This window comes from Hylobates moloch, unplaced genomic scaffold, assembly GCF_009828535.3.
Source record: "Hylobates moloch isolate HMO894 unplaced genomic scaffold, HMol_V3 SCAFFOLD_5, whole genome shotgun sequence".
NCBI classification, from domain to species: domain Eukaryota; kingdom Metazoa; phylum Chordata; class Mammalia; order Primates; family Hylobatidae; genus Hylobates; species Hylobates moloch.
The window spans coordinates 58,193,759-58,217,093 of NW_026652280.1; the positions used below are offsets into that span (position 1 = coordinate 58,193,759).

The 23,335-nt window shown below is 45.0% G+C and overlaps 1 protein-coding gene across 1 annotated transcript in view; it reads right to left on the minus strand.

The window, feature by feature from the left end:
* GREB1L (GREB1 like retinoic acid receptor coactivator) overlaps nucleotides 1–23,335 on the minus strand; it is a 242,900-nt gene that overhangs the window by 102,590 nt on the left and 116,975 nt on the right. Inside the window, exons 19-28 of the mRNA XM_058438566.1 lie at nucleotides 21,561–21,900; nucleotides 15,827–15,942; nucleotides 14,916–15,160; nucleotides 13,374–13,951; nucleotides 13,040–13,142; nucleotides 8,067–8,222; nucleotides 7,683–7,822; nucleotides 5,349–5,510; nucleotides 5,037–5,241; nucleotides 792–957 (exon numbers count right to left, since the gene is read on the minus strand). Coding sequence (XP_058294549.1) covers nucleotides 792–957; nucleotides 5,037–5,241; nucleotides 5,349–5,510; nucleotides 7,683–7,822; nucleotides 8,067–8,222; nucleotides 13,040–13,142; nucleotides 13,374–13,951; nucleotides 14,916–15,160; nucleotides 15,827–15,942; nucleotides 21,561–21,900 — 2,211 coding nt within the window. The remainder of the gene's footprint in view (nucleotides 1–791; nucleotides 958–5,036; nucleotides 5,242–5,348; nucleotides 5,511–7,682; nucleotides 7,823–8,066; nucleotides 8,223–13,039; nucleotides 13,143–13,373; nucleotides 13,952–14,915; nucleotides 15,161–15,826; nucleotides 15,943–21,560; nucleotides 21,901–23,335) is intronic.

Genomic DNA, 23,335 nt, shown 5'->3' on the forward strand with positions numbered 1-23,335 from the left:
TGACTTTCCTTTTTCATACAGTTAAGAAGCATGACTGCGTGTGGTGGCTCACACTTGTAATCCCAACACTTTGGGAGGCCGAGGCGGGAGGATTGCTTGAGCCCAGGAGTTCAACACCAGACTGGGCAACATCTCTACAAAAAATTATAAACAAAAAACACAGTTGGGGCTAAAACCAGGTCTCCTGATTTGAGATGTCAGCAGTCTTTCTCTGTAAATCGTAGTGTCTCAACAGACTTTATTTTTGTTTTTTTGAGACAGAGTCTTGCTCTGTCACCCAGGTTGGAGTGCAGTGGCACAATCTCAGCTCACTGCAACCTCTGCCTCTTGGATTCAAGTGATTTTCTTGCCTCAACCTCCCAAGTAGCTGGGACTACAGGCACGCGTCAGCACGCTCAGCTAATTTTTGTATTTTTAGCAGAGACGAGGTTTCGCCATGTTGGCCAGGCTGGTCTAGAACTCCTGGTCTTAAATGATCAGCCCGCCTTGGCCTCTCAAAGTGCTGGAATTACAGGCATGAGCCACCGTGCCTGGCCTCAATAGACTTTAATAGCTAACCAATGCTGTGATCCCAGAATGGTCCAGGAATTTAATGGGCTACTGAATGTCTAAATAAAAGATTCCTAAGTCACCACAAAATGTTTTAGTGAGGGTTGTCTCATGGTTGACTGTTTTGCTCTGGAAAGCTGTCTCTCTCTCTCACTTACTTCCGTATGTAACTGTAGTCAAGAAATGTATTGTCCTGTCTACAGCATTGTGTCGTACGCCCCCAGAACAGCTTGGAAGTCTACCTGGATGGCTCCTGAACACTGTGAATGTTCCATAGGACACATGAGTCATCCATCATGACGATGAAAGGCCAGACACACTGGCGTTTAATGCCTAGCTCCTCCAGGCGGTTTCTCTCCAATTCTAGGTTGTGATATGATAGCTCCTTGATGAGGAACCTGGCAGCACCTGGAAGGCAACATAACCACATCTGCATATCCACACATCCTTCACTCAGGCTTGGCTGAAGCCCCACAGGCAGCTATATTCTCTCCACAGAATGCCTGTTCACATGGGAACCATGCAAGTGGGAGCCAACCAAATGTTCAGAGCAGTGGCTCTCAAACCAGTGTTACTGGGGAATCACTTTTAAATGTAGATTCTTAAGAGTCCATTACTAGAACTGCCTTTGAGTAGGTATGGTGAAGGGCCAGAAACCAGAGATATCTTTGAGGATGCAAATGATATGAACCACACTTTGAAAGTATTGCAAGAATCCAGTTTCCCTCATAGGACAAAGGAATCCACATCTAGGAAATGCTGTTACTGTTTACTTCCTTGAAGCATGACAAGAGGCTCTCTCAGACTTGGAAGCAGCCACTCACATGTCCTGTACTAGGGAGTTAACTGGGCTGCAGTGAGTGGGTATGCCAATTCCACTGATATGTCCCCTGCTTTAGATACTTCAAGGAAACTGACAGCAGCTTCTTTTCTGAAGAAGACTCTGGAAACTGGCACCCTTTCCCTAGATCTGCCTTTTGCAAGAGGCAATATGGTATAGAGATTAAGAGAATAGACAGGAGCCAAACTGTCTGATTTTGAATCCTAATTCCACCACTTTCTAGCTATGTGACCCTGAACAAATTAAACCCATTGTGCCTTGGCTTCCCCACCTCTAAGAAGGCAGTAATAATGGCAATCTCATAGGGTTTCTGTATGATGCTCAGGATAGCGCCTAGCACCCTCTAAGTACGTGGTGAATGTTAGTGATTATCAAGATGATAGGAATCAGCCAAATTTTATGAGTGGGCCATCCTAAAATGAAACAAAATGTAGGTGATAAATGAAAGAAAAGCTATTAAATCTATGGAAGAACCCAAAGCAGTGTGAACAGATCAAGGGTAAAACTGGGATTTAGGAAAATCTACCTTCCAAGAACATGTGTGTAATAGTTCGCATTCTCAACATAACAAAGGCCGTATATGAAAAGCCCGCAGCTAACATCATCATAGTCAATGGTGAAAGACTGAAAGCTTTTCCAAAACTGAGATCAGGAACAAGACAAGGATGCCACTTGTACCATTTCTATTTAATGTAATACTGGAAGTCACGGCCAGAGAAATTAAGAAAAAAAGAAAGGGCAACCAAAGAGGAAGGAAGTAAAATTATCTCTGTTCCCAGGCAACATACACATAGAAAACTAAAAATTCCACCAAAAATCCCCTTTAGAATGAATATATGAATCCAGCAAAGATGCAGATGCAAAATCAACACCAAAATCAGTTGCATTTCTATACCTCAACCGTGAACAATCTAAAGGAAATCAAGAGTTCCGTTTACAATAGCATCAAAAAGAATTAAAGACTTAGGAATCAACTTACCTAAGGAGGCAAAAGACTTGTACAGTGAAAAGTACAAAGCATTGATGAAGGAAATTAAGGAAGACACCAATAAATGGAAAGACATGCTGTGTTTATGGATTGGAAGACTTGATACTAGATACCAGTGCTATCCAAAGTGATCCATAGCCTTAATGCAGTCCCTATCAAAATCCCAAAGACTTTGCAGAAATACAAAAATCCATCCTGTGATTCGTCCAGTATCTCAGGGGACCCCAAATAGCCAAAACAATTTTGAAAGAGAGGCAAAGTTAGAGATCTCACACTTACTGATTTCAGAACTTACTACAAAGCTATAGTAATGAAAATAGTGTGGTAGTTTTGATCTGGGCCTATAGAAAGCCCAGAAATAAACCCTCTCATACATGGTCAAATCATTTTTGACAAAGGTGCCAAAGCCATTCAGTGGGTAAAAGATGGTCTTGTCAACAAACACAGTTGGGGGCCGGGCACGGTATCTCACACCTGTAATCTCAGCATTTTTGGGAGACTGAGGTAGGAGGATCACTTGAGGCCGGCAGTTTGAGAGCAGCCTAAGCAACATAGACTCGTGTCTCTACAAAAAATTTAAAAATTAGCCAGGCATGGTGGCATACACCTATAGTCCTAGCCACTCAGGAGGTGGAGGTGGGAGGATTGCTTGAGCTCAGAACTTGGAGGCTACAGTGAGCTATGGTCGTACCACTGCACACTCTAGCCTGGGTGACAGAGCAAGACCCTGTCTTAAACAAAAAAACAAAATGGTGCTGGGAAAACCTGATAGTCACATGCAAAAGAATGAAGTTGGACCGTTACCTTAGACCCTACACAAAAATTAACTCAAAATGGATCAAAGACCTAGACATAAAAGCTAGAACTACAAATCATTTAGAAGAAAACATAGGGGAAGGCCTTGTGACATTGAATTTGGCAGTGATCTCTTACATATATCAAAAACAAAAGCTAAGAAAAAACAGACAAACTAACTGGACTTCATCAAATAATAGAGTAAAAGGCAATCCATGGAATGGGAGAAAATCTTTTTTTTTTTCTTTTTTGAGACGGAGTTTCACTCTTGTTGCCCAGGCTGGAGTGCAGTGGTACAATCTCAGCTTACCGCAACCTCCACCTCCCTGGTTCAAGTGATTCTCCTGCCTCAGCCTCCTGAGTAGCTGGAATTAACAGGCAAGTGCCACCATGCCAGGCTAATTTTGTATTTTTAGTAGAGACGGGGTTTCTCCATGTTGGTCAGGCTGGTCTTGAACTCCCTATTTCAGGTGATCTGCCCACCTCGGCCTCCCAAAGTGCTGGGATTACAGGCGTAAGTTACCGTACCCGGCCAAGGCAGTAAATTTTATGTTATATGATTTTTACCAAAAATAAAAATAATGGTTTGTATATTTCATTTGCATATGTGTGTTGGCTTCTTTCTCCCCAAATTATTGCAAAAATGGCAAAACGAGTACTAAATAGTTTGGTCAGATCTAGGATGAGAAAACTTTCTCCTAAGGATCAGGCAGGCACAGAAGAAGGTCATATTCATATAGAAAAAGGCTTCAGTTAGTAAGAGTATAGGTGGTTTGGGGGAGGCTGAAGGAACAGAAATATACAGAAGCCTTAATTCACTTGATATAAAGTGATAAACACAATTATATTCAAAACAAAACCATTTTTGAAAATATTTTAAGCCCATGTTAAGGCTGTTTGAAGTTGAAGGACATGAAAAGGCACAGAAAGGAACAAGAAATGGAGAGACCTAAGAAGGAAGGGAGAGGCAGAGGCTAAGTTGGGAGACAGTGGAGAAAGAGGAGACCCTGGAGAGAAGAAACATGTGGGTTCAAGAAAACTACTCAGGTCTTATCTGCCCTCCAGTCCAGCTCTAGGCTAGGTGTTATTACTTCCCTTTAAAATGGGAACAAGCAGCTCCTGACTTGGCACTGAGGCACCGACAGAAGCAGATGGGCCAAACTGTTTAGAACTACAGGGCAAGAAGTGTCCAGAAGAGCGCAGCTCTAAAACACTGGATTCAGTTAGAGATGTCCTGCCTGAGAAAGGAAAACGAAGGCATTCTGACATCTCCAGTCTCCATAGCTCTGTCATATATACAAAGCACTGGCCCCCTTTGAGAAATCAGCGCATTGCTCTTAAACCCCAGGAGGAAAGCAGGACTTCTTTCAGGCACATTTCTGTGTCATAGGCAGTAACGATGCTTCCACCTCCCTGGTTGTACAGCAGCCCGCTGTAACTTGCTACGTGCCTTAAAGATGAGATGATCTAGGGGCCCCTCCTGATCTGGGTGAACCATTAACGCTGCCTCTCCCTTAGACCATCATTTTTCTCATGGTTACATTCCTGCCCCAGAGTGCTCAGCTCAGGAACATTTGCAGCCTACATGGGGAAGAATCCCAAACTTTCCCAGGGTGCTCAGTACACCAGTGACTTCTTCCTTAATTACCAGCCCTCAGAGTTAATTCTGCAAAAGTGCAGATAAAGGGAAAAAGAAAACTCAAATTCAAGAAAGAGTCAAAAGGCTTTTTTTTTTTTTTTCGAAGAGTGGTGAGGAGGGCAGGACAATTTCTAGAGGCAGGGGAATCTGAAAGTTTCATGCCAGGGGAATGGAGCTCAGTTTATCTTCGAAGCCCTTCTCCCCACCCCAGGGGGGCCCCTTACCCACGCCTGCATTATTGAACATGCCGGGAAGCACCAGCATGATGTGGTTGGGCCAGTACTTGCGGTACAGAGGCATCTCATACTCTTTGACCACCAGGAGGTGAAGGTGGCTGATGCCCTCCATGGCGTGGAAAAGGTTTAGGAGTCCGTGCTCATGTCGACCACTGGAAGGAGTGAAAATAGGGCTCTTGACTGCATTCAAATTCTGCTGAAAGGGAAAAAAACAGACCACAAAGGGAAATTAAAGCCTCTAGATTGAGGATGCTTAGAGAACTAGGTCTGGTGCCTGGCAGTCCAGATGCTCTCACCCACCTTGTCTGAAACCAGGGGCAGCCGCATGCTCTCCAGGTGCTTGCCCTGCTTGCTGAAGACAAAATGACTCTCTTTGGATTTGGGAATGATGAAATAGAGCTGAACCTCTTCTCCCAGCATAGAAGAAGAGAATGTGAAGGCATGAAGGGTGGAGTCAGACATCTACATTTGCAAAGAAGAAAGGGAGGGAATGTAAGTAAGCCCACAGTTTCCAAACTCCCAGGCCACTCCTTCAGGTTGTTATTAAGAGATGGAAACTAACATGAACTGGTAAGTGCCACCAGAGCAGGCTGTGAGCAGCCACGTCTAAAAGGTTCATAAGGCAAACACTTCATTTAGGAGCTGCCACTGACATGACAGCCCGCCATCTTGCACCTGCATAGCCTCAGTGGGAGAAGTACTTGTTGCCTGGCACTGCATTCCTTATGCTCTCAGAGCCACAGCTGCTCCATCTGGTGCAGAGGTCAGATATATCTGTGGGATGTCCTGCTCTGTATACATTCCCAAAGGTCCCCTGTTAATCGGATGGAAACACTTCTGCTCTATGCGCGTCAGATCAAATGAATATCAGCTTTCTAAATATCAGATTTGACATTAAAATGCCTCTCCAGCCCCATCTTTCCAGGCTACAGTTAATGCTGAAGAAGTTCAATCATTTAGCCCAGAACTCTGGTTTCAGAAAAGAGACCATTTGACTCACTGAAGCCAAATATAAATCTAACCTACATTTAAAGTGCTGAAGAGTTCACATTTTTTCAGTAACCTATCTCAGTGAATAATTATATAATAGGTCTTTTCATGCTTTTAATGTGGATAAGATTTGGCTTAATAAAAGGATACCATCAATTTTCATCAGCAACTAGAATCAAAGTAGGTTTCCCAATGGTTTTAACCAAAATACTATATTTCATAGAAAAATAACATTACACTTCTTCCCTTAATTCTAGTTTATTCTGCCTCAGAAATGTGGGAATATACTACTTAGTACTGTAGTCACACAGAAACTTTATGAATAGAGGGTTTCTAATAAAGAGATTTTCTAAAAACCTATAATCTGTAGACCAGGGGACTTGGGTCTTCTATATTCTATAAAGCTTTTATGAGCTTATTTCAAAGCAGCTCACCAAAAGTTTTCAGTAACACCAAGAAAACAAATGGGATATAAAAGGTAACTCGTATTAGAAGGGCAGAATGATTCGATCAGTTTTTTAAAGTATATCCTTTCTAGTACTCATTTGTATTTCAGGATGAGATGTGGGAAAAGGGTAACGACCTGGCCCTGAAGAGCAGAAACAGGTTTAGGGGAGTCAGTATGGCCTACCAGAAGCAGGAGTTGTTTCTGTGTGTTCAGAGCCAAGTCATAAAAATAAAGATGAATTTGGGGAAGTAAGCTCTGGATATTACTATCATTTGTTGCCTTTCCATCTTTTGTGCTTAAAAATGCACTAGCCAAAAAGAAGCCACATACTAAGGATTATTGACCCATGTTTTTCATTCCTATGTCTCAGTTCTCACTGCATAAAACAAACTGACTTCACTGGCCAAGCCACCCCACGCAGGTGTGAGAATATGACTATGTTGGTGCAAATCAACAGACTTGTTAGAATCACAGCTCAAAGGGCACACCCTGTGGATCTGAGATAATAGTGCCATTTTAGTCAGTGATCCAAAGGGAAGAGGGGGAAACCCTTTTATCAAATATACTGTAATACATGGATTGCAAATAAACATCTCAGCTACTTCCTAACCTAAACATGACACGTGTAACCATCTGAAGAAGTAATTCAAGATACTGAAACTAGGCTGCCTCCTCTCCCTCCCACAATCCAAATAAACCCAACATTCATTTAATTATCGCTTCATGCATTGTGCTTTTTTTTTTTTTTTTTGAGACGGAGTCCCACTCTGTCACCCAGGCTGGAGTGCAGTGGTGTGGTCTTGGCTCACTGCAACCTCTACCTTCCAGGTTCAAGCGTTTCTCCTGCCTCAGCCTCCTGAGTAGCTGGGATTACAGGCATGCGCCACCACACCTGGCTAATTTTTTGTATTTTTAGTAGAGACGGGGTTTCACCATGTTGGCCAGGATGATCACGAACTTCTGACTTCAGGTGATCCGCCCGCCTCGGCCTCCCACAGTGCTGGGATTACAGGGTGAGCCACTGCGCCCGGCCTTCATGCATTTTTCTCATCAATGAGTGGCTCCTTCTTATGAGTAAACTATCCTTTACCAGAGGCCTGAAACTAGGGGCCTTATTTTTTATCCCTCCACCCCCCACCCTTACATACAAAATCCATACTGGGTGACAGAGGGCAAGGGCGAAGGCGGGATGGTACCTGGGAGGCAGAGGTGAAGTCCATGTACTGGCGGCACTGTTCACAGTGGTGAAAGGTGTTATAGGCTGCATATTTGGTCAGCATTATGGACACAGTTTCCCGTTTCCTGGGCTCTTCAACTTTGGATTCCTTTATCACTTCTGTGTATAAAGGGGCAAAAAGCCATCCCACGAGATAACACGTTTTCCCTATGCCTGGAAAGAAAAGTCCCCTTTTCCCCAAAATGACTTTTCCATGTATTCTGTAATTTATGCCCTAAGAAACAGTTATGGAAATTTAAAAAATGATGTGCATAAAGAGCGAAAGAAAAGTGAGATGTAAGGCACCCTGAGTTAAGTGTCCCCTTGATCTGGAGAGGAGGAGAACTTGGCTGATTGCACTGACCTTGTTTGACCCCTGCCAGCTTCTCAGTATACACCAGGCTCATCAAACTGTACTTGGGGTCATGCACACTGACATCAAAAGGCATTTTACTGAAGCTCTCGATGTCAGGCCAGGGCTCTCCCTCTGACTGGCTCACTTCACTGCTTTCACTGTGATCTAGGAAAAGAAGGAAGTGTGCAGAGGGCAGGTGATTGGCCTCCCTCTTCCCCATGTGTCAGAGAGAATGGCTTTTATGGGACGTAGAGCCCAGATGGGTGGACAAAGGCATTTCTGAAAAATGAGCTCCCCTATCCCAATAGAGGAGGCAGAATTGTTCACACCCATGCTGAGAGGAACATTTGCCCTCACTGGCCCCCAGCATTCATCTCTGCAGACCCAATTCACAAACTCTGGCATCTGTAAGATAACCTAGTCTCCACCAGGCAAAATTTCCTTAAAAGTTTAATTTTGGATGATCTTATTTCTGTCTTGAGATTTTAACTGTGGGGTGTTAATATACTGACACCCAAGAGATTTTAGGATGCACTGAGCAAGATTCCCAATGTCTTATGCACGTTAGAATCAGCTGGGGAGCTGGTAAAAATTCCCACACTCAGGCCATACATCCCAGAAATAGTTCAGTTAGAATGTCTGACTGCCCAGGATCCAGTCATATTGTTTAAGGCTCCTCAGAGTGTTCCAATATGCAGTCACGGTTGAGAGCCAGTAGACCTGGGTGTGAATCCTGGCCCTGCCCCTTACAACGTCACACCTTCAGGCACTGTACTTAACCCTGAGTCCCCAGATTATTGTAAGCATTAATGCAGCCTCAACCACCTGGGATCAAATGATCCTCCCACCTCAGCCTCCTGAGTAGCTGGGACTACAGGCACGTGCCACCATGCCCAGCTAACGTTTTTGTAGAGGCAGGGTCTTACTGTATTGCCTAGGCTGGTCTTGAACTGCTGAGCTCAAGCGATCATCCTACCTCAGCCTTCCAAAGTGCTGGGATTGCAGGCGTGAGCCACCATACCAGACCCTTTTCTTTTTGTTTTTGGAGACCGGGTCTCACTCTGTCACTCAGGCTAGAATGCAGTGACGCAATTTAAGCTCACTGCAACCTTGAACTCCTAGGCTCAAGGAATCCTCCACTGCAGCTTTTTGAGTAGCTAGGATTGCAGGCGTGTACCATCACACCTGGCTAGAGTTTTAAAATTTTTGTGAGAGATGGGGTCTCCCTGCTGCTCAGGCTGATCTCAGACTTCTAGCCTCAAGCCATCTTCCCACCTTGGCCTCCCAAAGCATAGAGATTACAGGTGTGAGCCACCCTGCCCAGCCAGAGATGGTACATTTAAAGTGCCAAGACACGCTGGACATGGTGGCTCACACCTGTAATCTCAGCATTTTGGGAGGCCGAGGCAGGCAGATCATTTGAGGTCAGGAATTCGAGACCAGCCTGGCCAACCCCATCTCTACCAAAAATACCAAAATTAGCTGGGTGTGATGGCACGTGCCTGTAATCCCAGCTACTCAGGAGGCTGAGAATCACTTGAACCCCGGAGGCGGAGGTTGCAGTGAGTTGAGATCGTGCCACTACACTCCAGCCTGTGTGACAGAGTAAAAGTCTATCTCAAAAAAATAAATAAATAAATAAAATAAAGTGCCTAGAGAGTTGCAGGCACACAGCTGGTGTCTAACAGATATTTTTTATGATTGGCCAGGTGCAGTGGCTCACACCTGTAATCCCAGCACTTTAGGAGGCCGAGGTGGGTGGATCACCTAAGGCTAGGAGTTTGAGACCAGTCTGGCCAAAGTGGTGAAACCCTGTCTTTACTAAAAATACAAAAAATTAGCTGGGTGTGGTGGTGCGTGCCTTTAATCCCAGCTACTTGGGAGGCTGAGGCAGGAGAATCGCCTGAACCCGGGAAGCAGAGGTTGCAGTGAGCTGGGATAGCACCACTGCACTCCAGCCTGGGTGACAGAGCAAGACTCCATCTCAAAAATAATAATAATAATAATAATAATAATAATAATAATAATAATAATAATAATAAAGTGCCAAGACAGTCGCAGGCACACAGCTGGTGTCTAACATTATATTTTTTATTAGTGGCCAGGTGCAGTGGCTCACACCTGTAATCCCAGCACTTTGGGAGGCCGAGGTGGGTGGATCACATGAGGTCAGAGTTTGAGATCAGCCTGGCCAACATGGTGAAACCTCACCTCTACTAAAAATACAAAAATTAGCCAGGCATGATGGCGTGAGCCTGTAATCCCAGCTACACAGGAGGCTGAGGCAGGAGAATTGCTTGAACCCAGGAGGCAGAGGTTGCAGTGAGCCGAGATCACACCACTGCACTCCAGCCTGGATGACAGAAACTCCATCTTAAAAAAAAAAAATATATATATATATATATATATGTACATATTTTATTATTAATAATAAAGTGTATAAGATGAAAAAGTAGCTTAAGACAACTTTCAAAGGGAGAAAAGAAACTTTCCAAAAAAGGCTAAAGATTGGAGGTACAGCTAATATCTTTTTAACACATATAATACATTTATTTTTATATCCCTGAACTAAAGTCTGCACTTTCAAGCCTAGTTTAGTTTTTAAAAAGGTGTCACTGTGCCTCTTGAGAGCACCGTTGCATTAACCTGCACTAAAATGAGGGAGAAGGAAGAAAGCCAAACTAACAGTGTTTCTTACTACAAAGGTCAAACAGGCTGTAACAGACTCTCACAGCTCACCGGCACGGAGTTAAGAGTGAAGATCACTGTAGCATGATCTGAGGAAAAAAATCAAAGGCATCACTGTTGTGGTGCCAGCGAGCCTGGCGGGAGAGCTGGCAGAAGGGCAGGCCTCAACTCCCAGTCTGCTTGGCTCTGGCTTTGCCCTTCTGGCTCAGCTCTTTCTGGGGGCCTTGGGGTGTTTTGAGGCCAACCTGGTGGGCCCGACGATCTAGTGCAGCTTAGCTGGGAAAAAAACAAGGAGATGTAGATGGGAAGATGAATTCATGTGTGTGTGTTTAAAATCATGGATGTGAATTGATGAGAAACGGAAACAGGCCTGAAGCCATAAAAAAGTGGTTAAATATGGCTGATTTTACCTACTCTTGCTCGGCACTAAACTAATTTCTTGGGCTGGTCATGGAACAGGTTCAACTATTTAGGTAAAACAAATGAGGTGAGATCTCCAAGAGCTAATTTGGTAGACGATGCCAAGGGCTTTCCCTATTCCAGACTCATCTTTGAGAGGCTTGAGAAGAACTTCCACCTGGTTGCCTCTACTTCCTCCCCACAGTTTCCTGCCAGCACAATCAAACTGGTCGGAGGTGTGAAGCCACAGTTTTGAGCCACATTCTTCTTCTTCTTTTTTTTTTGAGACAGAGTCTCGCTCTGTCGTCCAGGCTGGAGTGCAGTGGCGCGATCTCAACTCACTGCAAACTCCGCCTCCCGGGTTCAGACAATTCTGTGCCTCAGCCTCCCAAGTAGCTGGGATTACAGGCACACACCATCACCCCCGGCTAATTTTTGTATTTTTAGTAGAGACAGGGTTTCACCTTGTTGGTCTCGAACTCCTGACCTCAGGTGATCCGCCCACCTCGGCCTCCCAAAGTGCTGGGATTACAGGCGTGAGCTACTGCACTGTGCCAGTGCCGAGCCGAGCCACACTGCTCTTAGTGGCAGAGTGGAATCATCTCCCTGGTGCCAGCTGGGGAAGACAGCTGGAGTGGTCTTGGTGTGCCCACTGGCTTCCACAGCCCTATCAAGCACCTGCCCTTGTGTCTTAGTGCAGATGTTTTGTTCGTAGTGCCAGCGTTCAGTTCTACACATAGAAGTTTTCATCTCATTATAGTAATCCCGTGCCTTCACTCAGAGCCTATGGGTAAAATATAAGACATACTCTGACCAATCAACAAAGGACTAGTATCCAGAATACAAATATGCCCTGGATCCTTAAGCAGTTGAATACTACAACTGGAATTTTACAACAATTAACCATCTAGGCAATTAATCTACCTAAAAAGCCTTTATAAAACACCTTTTTTTGCAGCCATAAAAAAGAATGAGTTCATGTCCTTTGCAAGGACATGGATGAAACTGGAAGCCATCATTCTCAGCAAACTAACACAGGAACAGAAAACCAAACACAGCATGTTCTCACTCATAAGTGGGAGTTGAACAATGAGAACACATGGACACAGGATGGGAACATCACACACACACACACAGGATGGGTGAGGGGCAAGAGGAGGGAGAGCATTAGGACAAATACCTAATGCATGCGGGGCTGAAAACATAGATGACGGGTTGGTAGGTGCAGCAAACCACCATGGCACATGTATACAGCTGTGTAACAAACCTGCACATTCAGCACATGTATCCCAGAACTTAAATTTAAAAAAAAACAAACCCAAAAACCAAAACACCTTTTTGCGGGACATTATAGAGAGGAGGCTAAAAGTAGAATACACCATCCCTGACCTCAATGAGCTAAAAAAGGCTACAGTTTACTCAGAACTATTTTCCGGGCGTATTCTTTTTATTTATTTATTTATTTATTTTTGAGACAAAGTCTCGCTTCATCACCTAGGATGGAGTGTAGTGATGTGATCTTGGCTCACTGCAACCTGCCTCCTGGGTTCAAGTGATTCTCCTGCCTCAGCCTCCTGAGTAGCTGGAATTACAGGTGTGCACCACCATGCTTGGCTAATTTTTGTATTTTCAGTAGAGATGGGGTTTCACCATGTTGCCCAGGCTGGTCTTGAACTCCCCATCTCAGGTGATCCGCCCGCCTCGGCCTCCCAAAGTGCTGAGATTACAGGCGTGAGCCGCGATGCCCGGCCTTGGGCACATTATCTTTAGCCTCCCAGTAACTCTGCAGGTTAGGTAGTGTAGAAATCCCAGAAGCCAAAAGCAAGTTCCCGGGATTTGCATTTCAATGTCTTTGTCTCTTGCCCCTCTGCCCACTCCCTGGGCTCAGCACTCACCGGTGTTGATCTCCTCCTCATCATACACGTCCACCTCCAGAAGCCTGATGAGCATGCGGAAGAGGATCCTGAGGAACTGTAAATAGGAGCCCGTCTTTCCCACCTAATGGGAAGATTTTTAATTGGGGAGGAGTGGAGGCGGGAAAGAGGGGAGGAAAAGAGAAAAGAGATTTCACACCTTGGCTCTGCAGTGTCTCCTGCCTGAGAGGCCTGAATGAGGTCCTCACTGCTCTGTCACACCTGCTCCACCCCCAGGAGGTTCTCTGGCTTCTACTTCTTGACGAAGACACGCCAACCCCAGCCTAAGAAATGGCCCCGGCTGGCTTGGCCCTACCTGTGGGGGCCCTGTCAGCAGGAGCCGCCGGGGGTGGAAGTTTCGGGTGCCAGAGGCCGGGTCCAGCTGGTTGCTGTAGTCGGCGTGGTGCTGCCGGGCCGAGGTCCACTGCCTATAGTAGAGGGACTGTTCCTCGCTGCTCACGTCCTTGTTCAGGAGCGGCCGCAGGGAGCTCACCCAGGCCACATCGGCGTGGGGCAGCAGGGATGAGGAGGATGGCAGCTTGCCACTCTTCTGGGGGCCCAGGAGGCTGTAGGCCGCTTTGGATAGGATCACTACTGGTGGCAGGGCTGCATGTGGGCCCCGGCAGCCTCTGATGGGCTGTCCTGGCCATGGGAGGGTCCTGGGTCCTGAGGACGACGATGACGGCTTGGAGGTGGTGCTGCTCGCCATCTGGGGGCCCAGGGAGTCACACTCCTGCTTCAGAGTCTCCCCGGCTCTGGCTCCAGCTGAGCTGGCGGAGACCCCTTCATCCAGCCCCAAGCTGGTGGCTGGGCTCTGAAAGCTGGGGGTCAGGGACTGCTTCTGGGACTTGTCAGCTGTGCTGGAAGAGCTCACTCCATTCTCCATGATGGAACCTGTGAGAGAACAGACAGAACCCACCCCACAGCAGCCCTGTTACTGATCTAAGGTGTGGAAGGAGGCAAAGGCCAGGAAAGCAGCGGACACTGGGCTCGGCTCCGCGGCTGCAGACCCTGAGCAAGAAATCTTCCCTTTGCCGCTCTCCACCCTGCTCCGTGTTGCTTCCTTGCCCTGGCTTCTCAGTGGGTTTGGCCAATGGCAGCCACCACTGCACCCGGCCGACATTTTCCATGTTTCTGCATTAAGCTTTATTACTTTCATAATCAGAAAAAATGGAAAGAGTGCTGCATTTGCTATAATACAATTTATCAGAAGAAAATTCATGCCAGGCACTGCCATAGACCTGCGGTAATGCTGCAAGACAGAGGCCGGCAGGCTGCAGGGTGGGCCTTCACCATTGACAGTGGCCCCAGAGGAGCCCTCAGCATACAATACTTGCTGTTAAGTGTTTAGAAAAGCCATTCATTCATTCATTCATTCATTCATTCATTCATTCATTCATTCATTCTTCATTCATTCATTCATTCATTCATTCATTCATTCATTCATTCATTCTAGGAAACATTTTGTACCAAGTACTAAGCCATTTAGCACAAACATACAGCTTCAGGACCTGGAAGAAAAACAGGGCCTTTGTGCAAATATGAGATGCATAATAACCATGAGAAGATAAGGGTAGAAAAGACTAGGGAAAATGGTACAGGCTACGGTTGATAAAATTGTTTTTAGCCTATTACCAAGCTCTTCCTTAAATGTTTACCCAGAAAAGTATTTTGTGGCTGTTCAACAGTCACGTTTTCCAAGCATCTCCCCACTGGAGCTAGGTCTGGAGAGGATGCCAGTCCCTGAAGGCTCCTCTGAAGGCCGTTGGGGTGTCAGTAAATGCCTCTGCCTTCCAAATTCCTACACACCTCCTGACTCATGTCTCTCACTCCATGAAAGAGAAAAGAAAGTACTGACCCGAGGTCCCTGTGACAGCGCTGCTGTTGCTCTGGGGCCGCTCCAGGTCGATGAGCAGCTCATCGGAGTCATTCTCACTGACAGCAGCTCTCTCCTGCTCTTTCCCGCTGAGGTCCAGGGCAACAGTGGGTCCCCGGATGACCTCTTTTGAGACATAGCAGCATGCCAGACCCACCTCCTGCTCCAAGGCCGTGCGAGTTAAATAGCTTGAGTCAATTAACCGGAGGTCACAGTACTTCAAAGACCTGAACAAAAGTAATTATGTTGTTGGTGAGTCTATCTGACCAGGCACGCAGTGTGTATGTGTGCCTGGTGATCTGGATGCAACACACAGCAGTTAAAATAATAGGTTTCAGTGCCAGGTGAGCCTTGACCGAAACCTCAGCTCTGCCACCTCCCAGCTATTATGACTTTCACTTCTCTGTGCTTCATTTTCTTCGAATATAAAAAGAGTGGATAGTGTCGGGCTCATATGGTTGTTTTAAGGACTGAATACATGTAAGGCATTTAGGGCACTGCCTGACGCACAGTGAGCATTCAACTAATGCTTTTATTGTTGTTGTTGTTGCCCTCCAGTCTATGGAGTCTAGATCCTTGAGGGGCGCAGGAATAGCAGATTAACAAAGACAAAGCACTTTATAAAAAAAAAAAAATCCTGCTTTTCCTCCCTACCTCTCTGACATTTCTCAAATGTGGCTATCGCCCATTCCCAAAATTGCTGGGTGCTCTCTGGAAAGCTAAAAAAAAGAATAAAAGAAGGTTGTATGGCTGTATTTCTTATATTCCTGCATTAAACAATCCTCTTCTCATTACCTGCCAAACAAATAAAATGACTGGGCCATCAGCCAAGTTTTAATCATCAGTTCAGCTGGGCAACTGATGAAAAATGGAATTAATTATTGAAGTTGTACCTGGGAAAGGTTTCTCCAAGAGGATCTTTGCCAGTTAATATCACAATACAAGGTAGACCATCTAAATCTTGGTATGTCCGCGGGATCCACTCTTCTGGTTCATTTCCTCTCCAACTCTATAGAAAGAGACCTGTATGTTAAAACTCTCATTTAAGTTTCCACCTTTTTTTACAGGTTTCTAAGTCCAGATTTTAGAAACACTGTGCTTTCAAATTACTCCACTAAGTGTTTATATATGTGTGTGTGTGTATATTTTAACTGCTACTACATCGCATATACAAGGCACTTCTGTAGGAACGAGGGCTGTAGTTTTTATCTCAGTAGGATAAAACGGAAGATGCTAGTATACCTCAGACATTAGTAACACAAGCCAAAAACACATACAATGTGAAATATCCCACCAGTGATGGAAACCTTACAGAAATCCTGGCTAAACTACCTGAATCCAGGCACTTAAACATACTTTCTTCACACATTGGAGAAATTCTTGGGATTGGAAGACTGAAAAAGAGTTTCAGTTGTGAATGACTCAGAAAAGAATCTCAGAATTCCATTAAAACAGACATTTCACCAAGAAAATAATGAAAACATTGAACCACTCTTGATAGTTATTTTCCCTCCTTCTTGCTTTACTGACTTTTAAAATAACTAACAAGCAATTATTGGCTTAGGGCCTTGAAAGAATCTCTCTCAAGAAGGCTAAAAATATAACCAGACCTGGATTGAGAAAAAAAACAACAAAATGAAACTGCCCCTCATTTGGAGGGGTAATGTAATTGGCTCATGGTTTCTCCAAGAATCTATTATCAATTTTTCGTATAAACACACATATACATAGACATACATATCTTTAATAAATGGAACACCAATCTTGAAAACATGAATATATCAATGAAAAGTAATCCCGCCAATTTGAAAAATATTCAAAAGTAAAATGATCTTACAGATGTGTCTATTTTAGAACAGAAAGAAAAATGACCATCTCTTAAGTAGATAGTTTCTACTACTTTTCATTAAGTGTGTAGCATGTACCTATACTTTTTATTACCTTTCTAGCAGGAGTTACTATAAGCAATGAACTGACATTTCTGATAATGTTTTAGGGGAACAGACTAAGAAGCAAGGTGTTAAGTAATGCATACAATTTTTTTTTTTGAGATGGAGTCTTGCTCTGTTGCCCAGGGTGGAGTGCCGTGGACAGGTGTGAGCTACCACACCCGGCCAGTAATGCATACAATTTTATTTTAAAATAGACTGGTACTTCCTTTGCTAAGCACAAAATGGGATAAAAAGAAAGTCACCAGGCAAAAGATAATAGGGTTTGATTGATGATTTGCTGATGCCTAGAAAAGGCTCAATAAAGAAAAGGCTCAATAAAGAAAAGGCTCAATAAAGAAAAGGCTCAATAAAGAAAAGCCAGTCTTTAGAAATAAACATTCCCACAATCACTTCAAATAAAATTTCTATAATTTGTAAAACTGGAAGAAGCTTAACCATTCTTAGGCTTTTACTTGTTTTCCAATCTTTTATTATATACATGCATACTAAGGGGAAATAGGGAATCTACATAACTGTTTACAAGTTTCACAGACTTACCGTGTTTTAGAAAAATCAATGTGTCAAAAAGATTTTTTTTAATGCTAGAAGAAAAATTCTCTGTAAAAATTTAACTTTCTATACCATTTCACGTCAGGGGGAACCATAACATTGTCTCATTTAAACCAACCATTCTGGAATAGAAATCACTTTACTGATCACCTTCACACTGGACACATGGTATCCCCGACACTGGGTTTCTCCCTGAATGTGTTTTGTCTCCCAGAACTATCTCTATATAGGTCATGGCTTTACCAGGAAGAGGTCAGGTTATATTGATGGAATAACAGTTGAAATGTTTTACTGTATGAGGACTTTTTCTTTTTTTTTTTTTTGAGACAGAGTCTCACTCTGTCACCCAGGCTGGAGTACGGTGGTGCAATCTTGGCTCATGGCAACCTCCACCTCCCGGGTTCAAGCGAATCTCCTGCCTCAGCCTCCTGAGTAGCTGGGATTACAGGCACCCACCACCACACCTGGCTAATTTTTGTATTTTTAGTAGAGATGGGGTTTCGCCATGTTGGCCAGGCTGGTCTTGAACTCCTGACCTCAAGCGATCTGCCCGCCTCAGTCTCCCAAAGTGCTGGGATTATAGGCGTGAGCCACTGCACCTGGCCTATATGAGGATCTTTATTTTCAGAAGATTAGTAGTCAAATCTCACTTTTACTCTTGACCAACCACAGCTAGCCAAACCCACTATAAAATGCTTTTCCATCACATTGCTCCTTCTGATGACTGATGGCTGCAGTTCTACTGTGCATCAATCAGGCCCTCAAGATGATTTTATTGCAGAAGCACTTAACACAAAAGATGGGATGATCACTGAGTTCAAGGATAATACAAGGCTTAAGACCAAGGACATCTAGTGAAAACTTTACCTGCCTTCTGGAGGAACTGACTTAAACTTTGTTTCCTTCCAAAGGGGTCATCATCAGTATAAGTTAACCACAATACATAACAGGATAATTAGGGCTAAGCACAAAAATAAGATCCCATAATAGAAGTAGTGTTGGATTTTACCCAAAAGTAGAGATAGAAGACACAATCTTGCCATCCTGAAAATGGTGAAGGAGGTTGGTATCTTAGAAATAAATGAGTGAACCAGAATCTACTTGACAATTCAGTCTTGCTTAGGATGTGAAATTCCCAACATGATCTCATATTTTTACTCCCACACAAATACAGAGTGTAAAAAAGACTGATGTGATCCAGTGATTTTGAGAATTTGGGACTTGTTTATTTTTATATGTTTTTAAGAGATAGGGTCTCACTCTGTTGCACAGGCTGGAGTGCAGTGGTGGGATCATAGCTCACTGCAGCCTCAAACTCCTAGGCTCAAGTAAACCTCCTGCCTCAGGCTCCCAAGTAGCTGGGACTACAGGCATGAGCCATCACAACGGCCAGAATATGGGACTCTCTTATGTGTACTTGTTGCCTGGCAGCTACTCATACCAATTGAGGAAGATGTCACTGCCTTGAGAAGTCATAACTTGAGGCCCCCTTCGTTTAGGGCACAGTGATCCTCAATTAATGTCTCTCTGAAAGCCCTGCAGGTGATTCTGATAAGCTAAAAGCCAGGTGAAGAATCTCAGGCCTTGACTGTGGTTTTCCAACAGTGGTCCAGAGGGGTAAATTATTTAGGACAGACTGATTTATACTGACTTAGTGACTGGCCCTTCTGAACACGATTGAAGACTCTGTAAGTAGCTTCACTTAATCAGTGTCAACAGAGACCAGGAGAAGACCCAGCAGCCTCACATGCATTTAGGTCATCTCTGGCAACAGATGTGGGAGACTCAGCATGGTGCTGCTGATTGTCCGCCTTTCCAAATTTTTTTTTTTTTTTTTTTGAGACAGTCTTGCTCTGTCGCCCAGGCTGGAGTGCAGTGGCACAATCTTGGCTCACTGCAAGCTCCGCCTCCTGGGTTCACGCCATTCTTCTGCCTCAGCCTCCCGAGTAGCTGGGACCACAGGCACCCGCCACCACGCCCGGCTAATTTTTTGTATTTTTAGTAGAGACGGGGTTTCACCATGTTAGCCAGGATGGTCTCGATCTCCTGACCTTGTGATCTGCCCGCCTCGGCCTCCCAAAGTGCTGGGATTACAGGCGTGAGCCACTGTGCCCGGCCTCCAAATTCTTCATCATTAGCAATATTCAAATGGCCTCAAGCCCGTAATTCATGTCTCCATGAATTATACTGTAAGAAGTATTTCTGGAGTTTTGTTATTCATCCTAGGAATTCCACTGTAACGTAGTCTATGACTATAACATAAAATTGTGAACGTGTATCTATATATGAAACATAAATGTTACAACTTCTAAATGTAGGAGTTTCTATTTTTTGGACTATTTTATTTGTTCCAGTTGCTCATCAAGCTAATACAAGATATTTTGTCTGCATTTTGGATTATTCAATTTAGGTTAGCTAACTGAACACAAGAAGAAGATTTACATCTCCAGAACAATTTTTTTTTTTTTTGAGATGGAGTCTTGCTCTGTCGCCCAGGCTGGAATGCAGTGGCGCTATCTTGGCTCACTGCAAGCTCCGCCTCCTGGGTTCACGCCATTCTCCTGCCTCAGCCTCCTGAGTAGCTGGGAATACAGGCAACCGCCACCACGCCTGGCTAATTTTTTTTTTTTTTTTTAAGCAAAAACGGGGTTTCACCATGTTAGCCAGGATGGTCTTGATCTCCTGACCTCGTGATCTGTCTGCCTCGGCCTCCCAAAGTGCTGGGATTACAGGCGTGAGCCACTGTGCCCAGCCCAGAACAATTTCTGAACACTAAATAATCATCCCCAAATTAGAACTCTTAGAGATTATACAGCCCAATTCTCTCATTTTGTAGATGGGAAACCGCAGCCCAGGGTGAAACTGCAAATTCCCCCAAGACTGTGTGCCTTCTTTTCATAAAATTTGTGCTAAACCAGATTTTCCTTAACCCAGTTTAGCTCAGTATTTAATGTATAGGGTGCAGATACAAGTTGGTCTAACTCAGACATACAGTACCTAGCTCAGTTCCATACCAACATGTAGGTGGATATTTGATTAAATGCTTTCTAATGGCTAGGCCCCACTGGATTATAGGCCCAGAAAAACCAAGTCAGGCATAAGGTAGGAGTTAGGTTAGTTGGTTGAGGGTTCTGCTCCTCCCACCCTGATGCCTGACAGGAAAGGAAGGGGAGAAGCAGTCAATCACTGGCCGTGCAGAGGGAGCAGTGAGGGACTCAGTCATGCACTAAGCCCTTCTGTAGGGCGCCTGGCGAAGTCTCAGTCCAGCCAAAGCCTTGGGGCTGAGGGTCAAAGCAAGTAAAAAGAAATAACAAACTGTTGAGGAATCCACATGCAAGAGGGCTAGGAACAGTTCTGAGTACTGAAGATGAAACAGAATACTTTACCAACTCTAGACATGAGCTCACAGAGAGGCTAGATGAACAGAAAAGAATTAGTGAGTTGAGGATACTTAAAACATTACCCCACAGAGGTCTGAGAGGACAACCTACCTTTTTTTCTGAGAAAACAGATGGCCATGGGCTACATGCATCTTGAACAAGGCCAATAAACATGGGGTCAAATTGGGTCATCTCATTTTTTGCACCTGCAGTTGGAGAGCATGGAAGACCAACTGCATGCACTAACTGCATGCTATAAAGGGGCTGGGCAATCTTTTTTTTTTTTTTTTTTTTGAGACGGAGTCTCGCTCTGTCGCCCAGGCAGGAGTGCAGTGGCGCAATCTCGGCTCACTGCAAGCTCCGCCTCCCGGGTTCACGCCATTCTCCTGCCTCAGCCTCTCCGAGTAGCTGGGACTACAGGCGCCCGCCACCACGCCCGGCTAATTTTTTGTATTTTTAGTAGAGACGGGGTTTCACCGTGGTCTCGATCTCCTGACCTCGTGATCCGCCCACCTCGGCCTCCCAAAGTACTGGGATTACAAGCGTGAGCCACCGCGGGGGCTGGGCAATCTTTACAAACTGGTTCTAATTAAGAAAGTGAATATGTCCCTTAATTTAGCCTTATCATTGTCATGGAATCACACATGTGATTCTATTAAACTCAGGCCCCTGAGCCACCTATATAGGATTCCTAGAAAAGAGAAACAAATCGTATTTTAAAGGAGAAATGTCTGTCCATTGCTAACCTTTAATCGCGCCACAAAGTGAGTTGCAACACTGAGTTCGGTGGTCGGGTTCCCAAGGATGATCTCAAACCGATACTGCAGACCCAGTTTGTCACGCACCTCCTGTAGCCGCTCCTTGGCTAACATCGCCAGCTGCACCGAGGGCACCCTGATAATGAGCATGTGTCCCCTCCCACTTTTGTTTTTGCCTGGGGAGCTGATGAGGTCATCCATAATGCTGAGTGTTTCCGGTGTGCTGTGGTCTCGGAGTGACGCCATGGTGGTGAGAGCCATCAGGGCCTCAGAGTACTGCTGGATGAGAAGATAGCAGCGGACGACCATGCTGTGCAGCCTGGGGTACCTTCAACAGAACACAAGGCACTAGCACTCAGGCAGCAGGGCCAGCTGGGAGCAGCAAGGCCTGTGCAGTAAGAATGCAGATTAAGTATGGTGGGGAAGGGGCTACTGATCAGTGGTGGGGCTTTAGCTCTAGAATGACCTGGGATCCCACATCACTGGAAGGAAAAGGTTGAGCTTCCAAAGCATGCGAGTCAACCTGTTGGGATAAGTACAGCACAGTAAAGGGGTTTAGAGATTGTCTAGAAACCCTCTCTTCTCAAAGTATGGTCTATAGACCACCAGCAGCGGCAGCAGCACCTGGGAGCTTGTTAGAAATGCTCAATCTCCCCACCCCAGACCTACTAATCAGAATCTGAAGCTTAACAAGACTCCCGGGGAATTGCATGCACGTTAAATTCTGAGACACACTGGTCTATTCCATTCATTGCCAGCATAGTCATCATGGATAATCCCTGGATCCTCACCTCTTGCTGGTGGTATTAGGTTAGAATGGCAGCACTGTCCACTTATTTCTCTGATATATAAGATTACAATACAGGAAACTGAGACATTAATGTAATATCTGTCGAGTATTACACATAAAAAGGGTAAGTATTACTACTAATCTGAGGTCAGCCTCACAGATAGCAATCTCTATCTTTCCATAAACTGTTCCTTGGTGCTGGAAAAACTTGGAGCTGACTGGAGAAATAGCACCCCCTAGTGTTGTAGCCTCATCACCTGAGACCTGGCTCCATCAAGGGAGCCAAGCAAATCTGAGCCTGGTAGCAGCAGCAGCCTTTGGTACCATTTTCCCCAAGCCTGGACTGCCAGGGAAGAGGATCCCTTTGTTAAAATCGGCAGTTTTTACGATTATAGAGGAGGTAGAAAACAAATCTCTCCTTTTGGTGCCACGCCTCAGCCAGGCCTGATGACAAAATGAGTACGAATGGGCAAAGAGTACCCAGTTACAGGCATGAAGAGCTGCTAGTCAAGAAAGCAGGTGCTTGGCTACCCTGAGCACGCTGCCCAGCGGTACTTCTGCTGCTGAATAAAAATAAAATTTTTTAAAAAAGAAAGTAGGCTGGGCGTGGTGGCTCATGCCTGTAATCCCAGCACTTTGGGAAGATGAGGTGGGTGGATCACTTGAGATCAGGAGTTCGAGACTAGCCTAGCCAACATGGTGAAACCCCATCTCTACTAAAAATATAAAAATTAGCTGGGCATGGTGGCGGGCGCCTGTAATCCCAGCTACTTGGGAGGCTGAGGCAGGACAATCACTTGAACCCGGGAGGTAGAAGTTGCAGTGAGCCAAGATCGTGCCATGGCACTCCAGCCTGGGCAACAGAGTGAGAGTCTGTCTTAAAAAAATAAAAAAGAAAAGAAAAAGAAAGAAAGTAGGTGCTGGCAAAGTGGGCCCTGGGTCCAAGGTTGGCCAAGGCTCTCATGGAGCCTGG